At 40.8% G+C, this 15,027-nt stretch overlaps 1 protein-coding gene across 1 annotated transcript in view; it reads left to right on the top strand.

The window, feature by feature from the left end:
• The window catches only part of LOC115223933 (tonsoku-like protein), a 102,758-nt gene that overhangs the window by 60,291 nt on the left and 27,440 nt on the right, over positions 1–15,027 (top strand). Inside the window, exons 10-11 of the mRNA XM_029794673.2 lie at positions 2,725–2,803; positions 9,902–10,051. Of these exons, the coding sequence (XP_029650533.2) occupies positions 2,725–2,803; positions 9,902–10,051 (229 nt within the window). The remainder of the gene's footprint in view (positions 1–2,724; positions 2,804–9,901; positions 10,052–15,027) is intronic.

Genomic DNA, 15,027 nt, shown 5'->3' with positions numbered 1-15,027 from the left:
AACGTTCGAAGGTCATGCTTGATCACCTCATCCCATGTCTTCCTGGGTCTGCCTCTACCCCAGATTCCTTCCACTGTTTGGGAGTGGCACTTCTTCACACATTTCTCCTCATCCATCCATAGTACATGACCATACCAGCACAAACAACTCTCTTGCACACCACATCCAATGCTTCTTATGTCCAACATTTCTCTCAGGGCACCTGTACTATGTCGTGTGTGCACACTGACATTAGACATCCAGCAGACCATGCTAGATTCTTTTCTTATGAGCCTACGCATGTCCTCTGCAGTCATGGCCCATGTTTCACTGCTGTGGAGCATGGCAGTTTGCACACATGCATCGTACAATCTACCTTTCACTCTGAGCGAGAGGCCCTTTGTCACCAGTAGGGGTAGAAGCTTTATAAACTTTGCCCAGGCTATTCGTATTCTTGTGGTAACACTCTGAGCATCCACCCCCACTACTAACTTGGTCATCTATGTAGCAAAAGCTATCAATTACTTCTAGTTTCTCCCCCTGGAGTGTGATGGAATCTGTTTTGTTTGTAGTATGCTGTTTAAATACTATTCATGGTATTTGGTTACCTGGATTTACTTCAGAAATTCCTTTGTGTTTATAAAAATATGAAAGAAAGAAAATGAGTTTATAAAAATGTGAAAGAAAGAAAGTGAAATTCACAGGACCCTTTGTAATTCACTATGATTGTTTCAACCCATTGTGCACCAGTACTTTACAGGTTAGATGCTGTACTAACATTTATGGTGCATTCCCTCTCTCTCTCTTTTGGAGAGGCACAAGCACCTACACGCACATGTACACACACGGCAGTAACTTCCGCCAACCGAATTCAATCACAAAGCTTCGGTCGGCTCCAGACTATAGCGGAAGACACCTGTCCAAAGTGCCACGCAGTGGGACTGAACCCGAAACCATGTAGCTAGGAAGCAAGCTCCCTAACCACACAGCCATGCCCGGTAGGTGCAAATATGTCTCATCAGGTGACTTGTCAAAAAAGTACCTCGTTTTTAATCTCCATTTCACTTATTTCTGTTTCAATACATTTAGTAGTTGTAATGTGTTCTGTGTCTATGCAAGCAATTGGGTTATAAGGTTGAATTCTTCTCATGTAATCCATACGATAACTTACAAAGAATGGAAAATGAAAAATAAAATAAAATATAAAAATAAGTAAATGGGTGTACAATAGGCGCAGGAGTGGCTGTGTGGTAAGTAGCTTGCTAACCAACCACATGGTTCCGGGTTCAGTCCCACTGCGTGGCATCTTGGGCAAGTGTCTTCTGCTATAGCCCCGGGCTGACCAATGCCTTGTGAGTGGATTTGGTAGACGGAAACTGAAAGAAGCCTGTCGTATATATGTATATGTATATATATATATACATATGTATGTATGTGTGTCTGTGTTTGACCCCCTAGCATTGCTTGACACCGATGCTGGTGTGTTTACGTCCTGTCACTTAGCGGTTCGGCAAAAAGAGACCGATAGAATAAGCACTGGGCTTAGAAAGAATAAGTCCCGGGGTCGATTTGCTCGACTAAAGGCGGTGCTCCAGCCTGGCCGCAGTCAAATGACTGAAACAAGTAAAAGAAAAAATAAAAGAAAAAAAAAATGAATCCAAATGTTATAGACTGATAATGAAAGTGGGTCAAGACAATTAACAATATCTGGCTCCCTGAAGTCTTCCACAGTAAATCCCACTGGATTTACGTCAGTAATTCTTTTGTGTTCGTTGAGTTTACGAAAGAAAGAAAACGGAATTCCCAAGGCTCGTTATTATTTCTTTTATGCCGGTGGCATGTGTAAAAAGATTCAAGCGAGGTCATTGCCAGTACCGCCTGACTGGCCTACGTGCAGGTGGCACGTAAAAAGCACCCACTACACTCTCGGAGTGGTTGGCGTTAGGAAGGGCATCCAACTGTAAAAACTCTGCCAGATCAATATTGGAGCCTGGTGCAGCCATCTGGTTCATCAGCCCTCAGTCAAAATCGTCCAACCCATGCTAGCATAGAAAGCGGATGTTAAACAATGATGATGATGATTTTTATCTATATAGTCTTCTTACTGTTTATGATACAAAGTTATACTGCTCTTTGTACTTTTACAGCTGTGTAGACTGAGCCATTTCTAAATATCAGTGTATCTTGCTTCACCCTTTAGTATTTAACCCTTTTGTTACCAACCCAGCTGAAACCGGCTCTGGCTCCGTTGTACAAATGTCTTGTTTTCTTAAGGTTTCAATTAAAATCTTCCACCAAACCTTAGTCACAATTTATGTTCCTAATACAAGCTGAATGATAACTGAGTTATTTTACTAAATTCTTTGTTATATTTAAAGTAATTGAAAGAAACACAGAACATCTCAAAATAAATGCAGTAATGAAAGGGTTACATATCCGGCCAAAATAGTTAATCTGTTTTATGTTCAAACTGACCAGATCCAGGCTCTCACACCTACCCTACAATGTTATTCTACATGAAGTAATTACACCATCAACATCTTGAAGATATGAGATAATGCATGATTAATTCAAATCAATGTGAATCAATAAGCATTATGTTTGATTGAATAATCTGAACACTAAAGGGTTAAATAGCCCGACATTCTGTTGACACAACCAACTGTGGTCTTGTAGGGAATAGAAATTGACCCCCAAATTCCTACTCTTTCTTCACACGTGTCTGTGTTTTTTGTTTTTTCCCAGCTTGAAGGTTGTGTCACTTCGTGGGATCTGCCTCAAGTCCAAGATCGTTACACAGAAGCTTGTAAAAGTAACAAAACAGGTAAGCTTGCTAAAACATGCCTTTTAGCGTTCAAAATATTTATTTTTTATATTTCTTTACTACCCACAAGGGGCTAAACACAGAGGAGACAAACAAAGACAAACGGTTTAAGTCGATTACATCGACCCTAGTGCGTAACTGGTACTTAATTTATCGACCCCGAAAGGATGAAAGGCAAAGTCGACCTCGGCGGAATTCAAAATATTATCTTAACCTCAGTATCATAAAGTCACTTTGTTGTTGAAGTGTTTCTTCCTTTCATGTGTTTTGCACTTAATGATCTTTTAACCAACCTGTTCTCAACTTGAAGTAAATAATATAAAGATTACTTGTTAACCAGCTGTAGTCAGCCTTGACATTGTTTTTTGTTTCATATCTTTTGCAGTGGAATGCCTTTCCTTTTATCATACCATTACAATAGCAGAGTGAAGGCGCGTGGCTTAGTGGTTATGGCATTCGGCTCATGATCTTAAGGTCGTGAGTTCAATTCCCGGTGACCCGTTGTGTCCTTGAGCAAGAACTTTTTTTTCAGGTTGCTCCAGTTCTCTTCGCTGGCAAAAATGAGTAGTACCTCTATTTATTTCAAAGGACCAGCTTTGTCACACTCTATATCACACTGAATCTGCCTGAGAACTATGTTAAGAGTACATGTGTCTGTGGAGTGCTCAACCACTTGCACATTAATTTCACAAACGGGCTGTTCCATTGATCAGATCAACTGGAACCTTCGTCATTGTAAGCGATGGATTGCCGGTTATCATCATCATCGTTTAGCATCCGCTTTCCATGCTAGCATTGGTTGGACGATGCAACTGGGGTCTGGGAAGCCAGAAGGCTGCACCAGGCCCAGTCTGATCTGGCAATGTTTCTACCGCTGGATGTCCTTCCTAACGCCAACCACTCTGTGAGTGTAGTGGGTGCTTTTATGTGCCAGGCGAGGCTGGCAACGGCCACCATCGGATGGTGCTTTTTATGTGCCACTGGCACGGAGGCCAGTCGGGGCAGCGCTGGCAACGGCCACGTTCGGATGGTTTTACCACCGGCACTGGTATCACAGCTGCAATTTCCATTGATGTTGATCGATTTTGATTTTGATTTTATCTATATATATATATGCATATATATATATATATATATATATGCATATATATGTATATGTATACATGTATTGTACGATGCAAACAAGAAGGTGATATTTTTCAAACACAGCATTGCCATTAGAACTGCAGAAATAATGGCTAAATTACCCTTACAAGGTGGAAAAAATTATCAACAAACCCATGGCTGTTTGTTGACAAATCTTTCCACCTTGTAATGGTATTTGACAGTTCTAATAAAAACAAAGGTAAGTTTGTTTATATACATACATGTGTATGTATATATATATATATATATATATATATATATATGGAGGCGCAATGGCCTAGTGGTTAGGGCAGCGGACTCGCGGTCGTAGGATCGCGGTTTTGATTCCTAGACCGGGTGTTGTGAGTGTTTATTGAGCGAAAACACCTAAAAGCTCCACGAGGCTCCGGCAGGGGGTGGTGATCCCTGCTCTACTCTTTCACCACAACTTTCTCTCACTCTTTCTTCTGTTGGCCTGCTCTCTTAGCCAGCGGGGTGGCGTCATTTGAAGGCTAAAAAACAATGCGAACGCATTGTGACCAGCGATGTGTAACTACATCTGATAGCCTGGTTAGTCACGGTGAAAACGGTGATATATATATATATATATATACATGCCACCTGGGTAGTTAAAGTAAACACTGCCTACCCTGAATGAAAGAGATTGATAGTAACATTTTCTTTTTATGGCAAAATATGCACCTCCTGATTCTATAAAATTACGAAGATTACTCTGATTACTATGCATAAAATACAAAATATTTAGTTTTTTTGTAGATTAGAGCCTGGTGCAGCCTTCAGGCTTGCCAGCCCATGCCAGCATGGAAGGCAGATGTTAAATGTCGATGATGATGATTAGGCAGGCATAATTCGCCCCTGCCTTTCAATCTCAGTATTTTGTTTTTGTTTGTTCCTTCTCGAGCCATGCTTGGCTCATAAGGGCCGGTTTCCCGATTTCTTGGCGTATAGGCTCCCCACCTGGACGGGACACCGGTCCGTCACAGGTGAGCTGCAAGATGCAGGAGGAAAGAGTGAGAGAAAGTTGTGGCGAAAGAGTCAGCAGAAGTTTGCCATTACCTTCTGCTGGAGTCGCGTGGAGCTTAGGTGTTTTCGTTCATAAACACAATCGCCCAGTCTGAGATTCGAACCCACGATCCCTCAACCGCGAGTCCGCTGCTCTAACCACTAGGCCATGTGCCTCCACATCTCAGTATTAAAGCTATGCATAGCACTGCTGTAGTACACATGCTGCGTACATTCCTACAACAACATTTTCTTTATATACTATAAAGGCAGAAGTAAATCTGCCTCCAAGTCAGTTGTATGCCTGTGTTTTGCTTATTTTTTTGTGTGTTTTACTACATAAACATCACAAACTGCCTACCCTGAGTAATTACTGATGTCATGTGTCTGATGTATATATATATTCCTATATATCTTTATATATAAAGCTGAAGTTGTCTGTGTGTGTGTGGTAGGTTTGGTAGCCTTCAACTAACACTATCTCCTCCGAGACCCTGCGGCGCAAGTTGACCAAAATTGAGAGTATGATAGAAGAAAAAATTCAAATTGAACCATGTTAAGACCAAAAATTATTTACATCAAAAAGGTGCTTTTTTTCTATGAAACTCCTTATTTTTTACAATTTTTTTGACTGCTCTGTACTTTTTCTTAATGAATACTGTTGCAGTGTTAACTTCTTAATAGATTTTTCAGTGCAGTTCGAAACTTGATCTTCATTTTGCTTTAAATCTACGAGCAATTTCCTTCTCCATAATGTTAATAGAAGAAATATTAACCAAAAATACCAACAATTGAAGTCGGGATTACACATTTGCAGCATATTCAGAGCAAATTCGAGCATCGCCACACTATACTTTTATTCATAGATTGAAACTATGTCAAAACTTTGTTATCGTGACATCAAAGTTTGCTGTTTTAAGCGCAACTAAAATAAAAAACAAACCCGAGCAACGCTGGGCTGTACTGCTAGTATTACTATAAAATGGTAAGTTGGCTGTCTTTGGTCTTGGAAAAACTGTGTCTGCACCATCTCATATTTCTTTTAATCCTCTCTAAGCGAAACAAATGAGTATGTTTGTCCTAAAAATCAACACCACAGTTGTTTTCTCAAGTTTACAGTTTACTCCACTCCTTAACATTTTTTCAAGTCTTCATACACGTTTTCCCCTTTCTCCTTCATTTCATCTGCAAGTGTGGCATTCCATCTGCGCCAGTGCAGAAGACAGACTTTAAACGGTGGCAGTGGAAGATAACTTCACCAGACACTGTTTACTGGTTAATTACTTAATTACAAGAAAACTTTTCAGAATGACATTTGATGTTCTATAACCCTAGGTCAGCCATGATTGAGCAGATATATGATCAAAGACCCTCTAACCTATTTCTTTATTACCCACAAGGGGCTAAACACAGAGGGGACAAACAAGTACAGACATAGGTATTAAGTCGATTACATCGACCCCAGTGCGTAACTGGTACTTAATTTATCAACCCCGAACGGATGAAAGGCAAAGTCGACCTCGGCGGAATTTGAACTCACAACGTAATGCAGACGAAATACTGCTAAGCATTTCGCCCGGCATGCTAACGTTTCTGCCAGCTCGCCGACTTCTAACCATCACTATCCTGTGGTTAATAACGCTTTAGCATTTACATTACTCTGTCAAATGTAATGCTTGTTTGTTCACATTGTTTTGATGAGGTAACTATTAAAATGTAGGGTTGACGTGAGAGGCAAGATCTGGCCAGTTTGAACATATCATCATCATCGTTTAACATCCATTTTCCATGCTAGCATGGGTTGGATGGTTCGACCGGGGTCTGGGAAGCCAGTAGGCTGCGCCAGGCCCAATCTTGATCTGGCAGAGTTTCTACGGCTGGTTGCCCTTCCTAACGCCAACCACTCCGAGTGTGTAGTGGGTGCTTTTTACGTGCCACCTGCACGGGGGCCAGACAAGGCTGGCAACGGCCACAATCGGATGGTGCTTTTTATGTGCCAACATAGAATATGTAAAATATTTTGGCTGTGTATGGCTGGTTTAAATGCTAATAAGTTAAGCATATTCTGTTTTGGACTACATCTTTTTGCTCATATATATATATATATATATATATATATATATATATATATATCATTCTCGTTACAGGATGATAGCATGTAGTTTGAGGTAGATTTAACTGCTGTTTTTAGCAGGTCCAGTGACTACATAGATATTCGCTTATTGGCTCCTATGTCTGTGTGTCTTTTTCTCTCTCTGTCCCGCCATATGTGTGTGTGTGTAGATGTGTACTCTCCTCAGTGAATAAAATATCTTGCTTTGAGGAACTAAAATGTAGTGCCTTTGTTTAGGTGTATCAAATATCAAGCTCATTTTTGATGTCCACTTTTCCATGCTTGCAGCTCAACTGCGACGGACCGGTGTCCCATTCAGGTGGGGAACCTATACGCCAAGGAAACAGGGAAACTGGCCCTTATGGGCCAACCATGGCTCAAGAAGGAGCAAACAAATTCATATACATTGATATATTAAGGTTAATGTTTATATCTTGGTTGTCATAGTGACGTCTTTTCATTCATTGTATCCTTCTCCTTACTTCGAGAATTTCCATTACTATAAATTGATAAACTGAGATAGGTGTGTTTATCTTGGTTGTTATTGTTATATTTCAGTTATTGCACTCTTCACCCTTCTTCAGGTGCCTGTCAGCTTTAGTAACATTCTCAGATTTCCAAACCAAACCCTTTATTATATCCAGGCAGGTAGAATGTTTCTCAACAACTGAATCATTGTAATTAGAAGATGTGAGGGCATGTGGCTTAGTGGTTAGGGGATTCGGCTCATGATCGTAAGGTTGTGAGTTCGATTCCCGGCGACGCGTTGTGTCCTTGAGCAAGACACTTTATTTCACATTGCTCCAGTCCACTCAGCTGGCAAAAATGAGTTGTACTTGTATTTCAAAGGGTCAGCCTTGTCACTCTCTGTGTCACGCTGATTATCCCCGAGAACTACGTTAAGGGTACACGTGTCTGTAGAATGCTCAGCCATTTGCACGTTAATTTCATGAGCAAGCTGTTCCGTTGATCGTATCAGCTGGGACCCTCGTCGTCATAACCGGCGGAGTCTTTAAGAATTAGAAGATATTAGTCCAAATATTATTATATTGATAATTGCTTCTACATATACACAAAATGCCTGCAATTTTTTGGTGGTGGTGGTGGGGGGTTTAGTTGCTTGCGTTGACACCAGTTCTCAACTGGTACTTATTTTATAAACCCCAAAAGGGTGAAAGGCAAAGTCTACCTCAACATTATTTGAACTCAGGACTTAAAGATGGGCAAAACACCTGTGAGCATTTTGTCCATTGTTCTAACAGAATAATAATTGTAATAGTAGTATGGTTGTTGTTGTTTTTGGGGGGGGGGTTCAAATTTCGGCACAAGGCCAACAATTTTGGAGGATGGAGTAAGTTTATTATTTTGACCCCAGTACTCCCAAAAGGATGAAAGAAAAGTCGACCTCAGCAGAATTTGAACTCAGAACATAAAGACAGATAAAATGCCATTAAGTTTTTTTGTCTGACGTGCTAACGATTCTGTCAGCTCACCACCTTAATAATAATAATAATAATAATAATAATAATAGTGGCTCTCATGGCTTCTGATCTTAATTGATTGGAAGTGTTATCATGTACATTGTTTTGTCTTGGAATAAAAAATGGGCTACAACAAATATTCTGCTCAATACCACAGATTTGCTTATCAATTGTTTGACCGTAACCAGTTGAGCATGTCCCTCAGTGGCTGACGATATGTGCATCTCTGATCACGAGCAGAAGTAGTGGGGGAGCATCATAGCCATGTGTTGAGAGGAATTCTTTAGAGTTTAAAATAATTCACCTCTGGAAACATGGGTGTTTCATTTAACATATTTAAACAACCCTTGTTCAAGGACCATTTGAGTGGGATGGGCTACTTGACCTGGAGAAAATCCTAACTGGGCCCCACCTGCAAGGTCATTCACTCACCATGTCGCACACATATGGTTATGATGAATGTGCCTGGTGTACCCTTACCAGACAGGTAGTCATGATGGGTATACTGGGCTTTGTATATTTTGCCCCAGTGTCACTTTGATGGCATGCTCTGCTCTCTCACTCAATGGTGGTGGCGGTGGCGGTGGTTTCATTTATTTGCCAATATTATCATTATTATTATTATTAATAAATAATAATAAATGATATTAATGTAACACAAAAATGTCTTATGAAACAAAAAGGAAAGTTAAATCACTTGTCCTGTGGTTAAGCTGGATAGTCACTTGAACTGGAAGTGCCCCAACTTGAGCCCTCCAAGTCCACCACCACAGTCACCATAAAAAGAAAAGTGTAAGAGGGGCCAATGGACCCGGAAAGAGTATAAAGAAGTAATATACACTTATTACTAAGCATTAGGTTGACCATCTCAAGAGAGACACACTGCAAACTCTTCTGAACAATCTGGTGTGTCTATTTTAATGGCCTTGGCAGAAACGTTAGCGCGCCGGGCGAAATGCGTAGCCATATTTCGTCTGCCGTTACGTTCTGGGTTCAAATTCCGCCGAGGTCGACTTTGCCTTTCATCCTTTCGGGGTCAATAAATTTAAGTACCAGTTACGCACTGGGGGCGATGTAATCGACTTAATCCGTTTGTCTGTCCTTGTTTGTCACCTCCGTGTTTAGCCCCCATGTGGGTAGCAAAGAAATATATTTTAATGGCCTATCAATGTATATAGGGAATTTCTTTGCCCTAGGTATCGGGAAGGCACTCGGCTACAAAAGGAAACAACATTGAGAGAACATGAAACTCTTAATAATTATGATAATGGTAATTGTTTGATTCATACCAATCTCATTCTGAGATTTAATTATGATATTAACTTTGTTAAAGATGAAATCATTATTTTATTGCAGTTGTCGTTGGAAAGATAAGCCAGCAGTTAGAACAGTGTGAAACCTCGGGTGATCTTACCTTACCTCATATGGCCTTGACTCCTAGCATCATATTACCTGTGTTCAGAGCTATCAAGTACCAAAGTAACTTATGCTTCATGAATCTTACTGGTAAGTACCTACGAATACAGTGTGTGCATTTGTGGGGACGTGGGGGTGATATCTGTGTACAAGCATTTGGGAAGAGGGTGGGTATCTGGGTATAACCTGTCCAGTTCATGCCAGCACGAAAAAGCAGGTGTAATACACATGACAATTATTATGATGATGGTGATGGTGGTGATAACATATATTTGTGTGTTTGTGTATGTATATATATATATATATATATATATATATATATATAAAAATTGGCGCAGGAGTGGCTGTGTGGTAAGTAGCTTGCTTATCAACCACACAGTTCCGGGTCCAGTCCCACTGCATGGCATCTTGGGCAAGTGTCTTCTGCTATAGCCCCGGGCCGACCAAAGCCTAGCGAGTGGATTTTGTAGACGGAAACTGAAAGAAGCCCATTGTATATATGTGTATATATATATATATATGTGTTTGTGTGTCTGTGTTTGTCCCCCTAGCATTGCTTGACAACCGATGCTGGTGTGTTTATGTCCCTGTCACTTAATGTTCGGCAAAAGAGACCGATAGGATAAGTACTGGGCTTACAAAAGAATGAGTCCTGGGGTCGAGTTGCTCGACTAAAGGCGGTGCTCCAGCATGGCCGCAGTCAATGACTGAAACAAGTAAAAGAGTAAAAGAGAGAGAGAGTAACCCTGTTGGTAAACCAATGCCCCCTCCTGCTATCTCTCTATCACCTAATCACAGCTTGTATAACGAGGCAAGTTCAGTTAATTATCTATTGACGCTCTGATGTTGTAAACTACTCTACATTTCTTTATTATTAAGAATATTATTGTTTACCTTTCAATATATTTAATCAGATGTATACTTAAATGTAATGAAACTTTATAAGATATTCATTAAATAAGTAATCATTATTAGCAGAAATGTTAATTACTTGTAAAACTATTTTGTTTTGCTTGTTTATTCATATTTGCTTGCTTTCTAAATCTCTACCTGAGTTATATGGTTTTTATATATATATAACACCATCCGATTGTGGCTGTTGCCAGCCTGGCCTGGCCTCCGTGCCGGTGGCACGTAAAAAGCTCCATCCGATCGTGGCCGTTTGCAGCCTCGCCTGGCCTCCGTGCCGGTGGCATGTAAAAAGCACCATCCGATCGTGGCTGTTTTCCATCCTCCCCTGGCACCTGTGCTGGTGGCACGTAAAAAGCACCCACTACACTCATGGAGTGGTTGGTGTTAGGAAGGGCATCCAGCCATAGAAACATTGCCAGATCAGACTGGGCCTGGTGCAGCCTTCTGGCTTCCCAGACCTCAGTTGGACTGTCCAGCTCATGCCAGCATGGAAAGCGGACACTAAGCGGTGATGATGATGATGATGATATATATATATATATATGAAATCAAAATCAATTCGATGACTGGCGTCCGTGCTAGCGGGGTGCAAAGAGCACCATACGAGTGTGATCATTGACAGAGCGTCTAACCGGCTTCCGTGCCAGTGGCATTTAAAAGGCACCATTCGAGTGTGATTGTTACCAGCGTCGTACTACTGGCACTCGAGCCCCGTGCTAGTAGGGTATTAGGAGCACCATCCGAGCATGATCGTTGCCAGAGCGGCTATCTGGCCTCCGTGCTGGTGGCACATAAAAACCACCATTCGAGCGGGATCGTTACCAGCATCGCCTTACTGGCACCCGCGCCGGTCGCATGTGTAAAAGATTTGACTGGCTGTTAACTGAGAGCTCTCTCTCTTTTACTCTTTTACTTGTTTCAGTCATTTGACTGCGGCCATGCTGGAGCACCGCCTTTAGTTGAGCAAATCGACCCTGGGACTTATTCTTTGTAAGCCCAGTACTTGTTTTATCGGTCTTTTTGCTGAACCGCTAAGTGACGGGGACGTAAACACACCAGCATCGGTTGTCAAGCAATGCTAGGGGGACAAACACAGACACACAAACACATACACACACACTTATATATATATACATATATACAACAGGCTTCTTTCAGTTTCCGTCTACCAAATCTACTCGCAAGGCATTGGTCGGCCCAGGGCTATAGCAGAAGACACTTGCCCAAGATGCCACGCAGTGGGACTGAACCCGGAACCATGTGGTTGGTTAGCAAGCTACTTACCACACAGTCACTCCAGAGCTACGTCCGTTTTTTGTGTCGTCTATTTGAATGCTTTGCGTTCTTGTCCCATTTTGTATTTTTATATATATTTCTTATACATACATTATTGCGGCGTAACATACACCTTGTTCTCTTCTATGTATGTAAACATCCCACTACTTGTACAACTTCTACACACTCTTTCTCTATACTTCACTAGTCTCTGTCTTTCTCTTTTGTCGCCTCTGATTCTCTGGTCTCCTCTTCCCCCACTCTCTCACATTTCTCTGTCTTTCTCACTTTGCACCTCACTGACCCTGCCTTTTTGTTGTCCCGCCAATCCTTGGCACGCTCTCTTTCTTCTCCCCTCTTTAATTCCTTCTTTCTCCCCCTCTTTGGTGCCTTTGTCCCTCTTTTTCTCTCTCTCTTTGATTCCTTTGCCCCTTTTTTTCTCTCTCTCTTCTCTTCTCACGTGACCGCTGGTCAACTAGCCTTTCGGCTTCTGAGCACCGCCACCACAACAACATTTTTTTTCTTCGTCTGCCGTAAGGCATTATTTCCCAAATACGCCAGCTAAGCTAAGTTGAACTGTCTAAAGTCGAAAGACACCTGTTGTTTTTGTGCTGTTATTATTATTATTATTGTTTTTTGTATTTATATTCGTGTGGCATCGTCCGTTTTTCTGTCCTTGTTTCGTATACATTCGATCCTCTTTCCAAGAAATCTAATGCTCATAGCTTAGTTTTTCCTTGGGGCTGGCCGGATCAGAGCGATCTCAAGATTAAACAGCTGAAATTGCGAGGATGACCCGGTTCTTGACTGAAGATTAGAGGCTTCGAATGACCCATCCATTTGTTGTGTCGTCTATTTGAATGTTTTGTGTTCTTGTCCCATTTTGTATTTTTATATATATTTTTTATACATAATATGGTATCCACCCAGATAATATATCCTTCCACACACACACACACACATGACAATTATGTAATACATATGACACTTGTGATAATGATGATGGCAGTAATAACATATATTTGTGTGTTTGTGTGTATATATATATATATATATATATATGAGTTTGGAAGGATATTTTATCTGGGTGGATACCATATTAGCTTTCAATTAAGTGCCAGTTAACAGCTAACCACAATAATCAGTAGTTAGTAACTCCATGAATTCTTCCGATGGATATTTCTGTGTACTCGTTGCTGGATGGTTAGAATTGTCTGGAGTATCTATTTAATATTGATAAGAATAAAGAGTATGGAGACTTGTACATCCACCAAATTTATTTTATAGTTATATACACGATATTATAACGGCCTACACATGTTTCCGCTGTAGTGACCACTCACTGTTGCAAATGCAACTTTGCAATATTGTTGATGCAGCTTCATCAGGGTCCATCCATTTGGTCGTCCCTGAAGTACTGATTGAAGCAAATTTACAACAATATTGCAAGTTTGCACTTGCAACAGTGAGCAGTCACTGCAACAGAAACACATACAGGTCATTATAATATGTTGCATATAACTATAAAATAAATTTGGTGGATGTACAAGTCTCCATACTCTTTATTCTTATTAATATTTAGATATACTCCGGACAATTCTTACCATCCTGCAACAAGTACACAGAATTATCCCTCGGAAGAATTCATGGAATGACTAACAACTAAATGTAGACATAGATGTCGAATACTGATTGTTGTGGTTAGCTGTTAACTGGCGCTTAACTGGGAGCTAATATGGTATCCACCCAGATAATATATCCTTCCGCGCACACACAAATACACACATCGTCAATGTATCATAAATCCGAAAAAATACACTCTAAAGCATTGAGCAGCAATGTACTAAAAGTAATAAAGTTAATGCTCGGTCATAGAGTGACCAGTGGTTTCATATCCACAAAGCTCTAGCCTTGTGGACATCTCATCAGACTCTAAAGCCAAACACAAATGTAATTCTTCACCTCTTGGAGGCTGTCTTCAGCTATAGAATCTAACAAGACATCCGTGAGGCTAAGGCCTTTGTGGACGTGTAACCATTGGTCACTCTATGACCGGACATTAACTTAATTACCTTTCTCTCTATTTCTTAGTCCCTTTGCCTTCTTCAATTCCTCCCCTCCTCTACCATGTGATCGCTGTCTGTTTTTTCCATTTTCGTTCTCTTTCGTCTGACCGCCTTTGAAGTCAGTCGCATCTGTTCTGTTCTGTGTCATCACCCGGTCAGTCATGATTTTTTCCATTTCCTTTTCCTTTGGGCTAGCTTACTATACTGTCTGGTAATCAAAAGACTGTTTTTTAATTTTTGTTGTATAGCCGAAAGGTTTTTGTCCATTGTATGTGTATAATTCTATATCTTATGTTATGTTCATCCAATAGTCAAAAGACCCTTTCTATTTGTTATTTCCTTGTGCTTGTATATGTACATTCGTTTGCCTTGCTCAGGGACTTAATGCCTTCAGCTTAAGCCCTTGGCCCAACTGGTTTCGAGTAGTATCAGAGAGGATTGAGTGAAACTACGTGGACATTGCAGATGCCGACTGAAGAATCAGTTGGCTGTGAATGATTCATGAATCTTGTTTTGTCCTGTTTGCCGTTGTTGTGCTATTGTCCTTTCCTTGCTGGTTATGTTTTGACAATTTCCATCTGTTGCTTTTTATCTTTGAGTTATATATATATATATATATATATAATAAATGTGCCCTTTTAAAGCCTAGCCAGGCTCATGGGCCCAGTTTGCTGGTTTCTATGGCATATGTGTTCCCCAGCTGGATGGGATGCTAGTCCATTGTAGCATTACTCATTTTTGCCAGCTGAGTGGACTGGAGCAACGTGAAATGAAGTGTTTTGCTCAAGAACACAACGCGTCGCCCGGTCCAGG

This window comes from Octopus sinensis, linkage group LG24, assembly GCF_006345805.1.
Source record: "Octopus sinensis linkage group LG24, ASM634580v1, whole genome shotgun sequence".
In the NCBI taxonomy this organism is placed as follows: domain Eukaryota; kingdom Metazoa; phylum Mollusca; class Cephalopoda; order Octopoda; family Octopodidae; genus Octopus; species Octopus sinensis.
The sequence above is the reverse complement of the archived record's forward strand: the minus strand, read 5'-3'. Positions and strand labels throughout refer to the sequence as shown.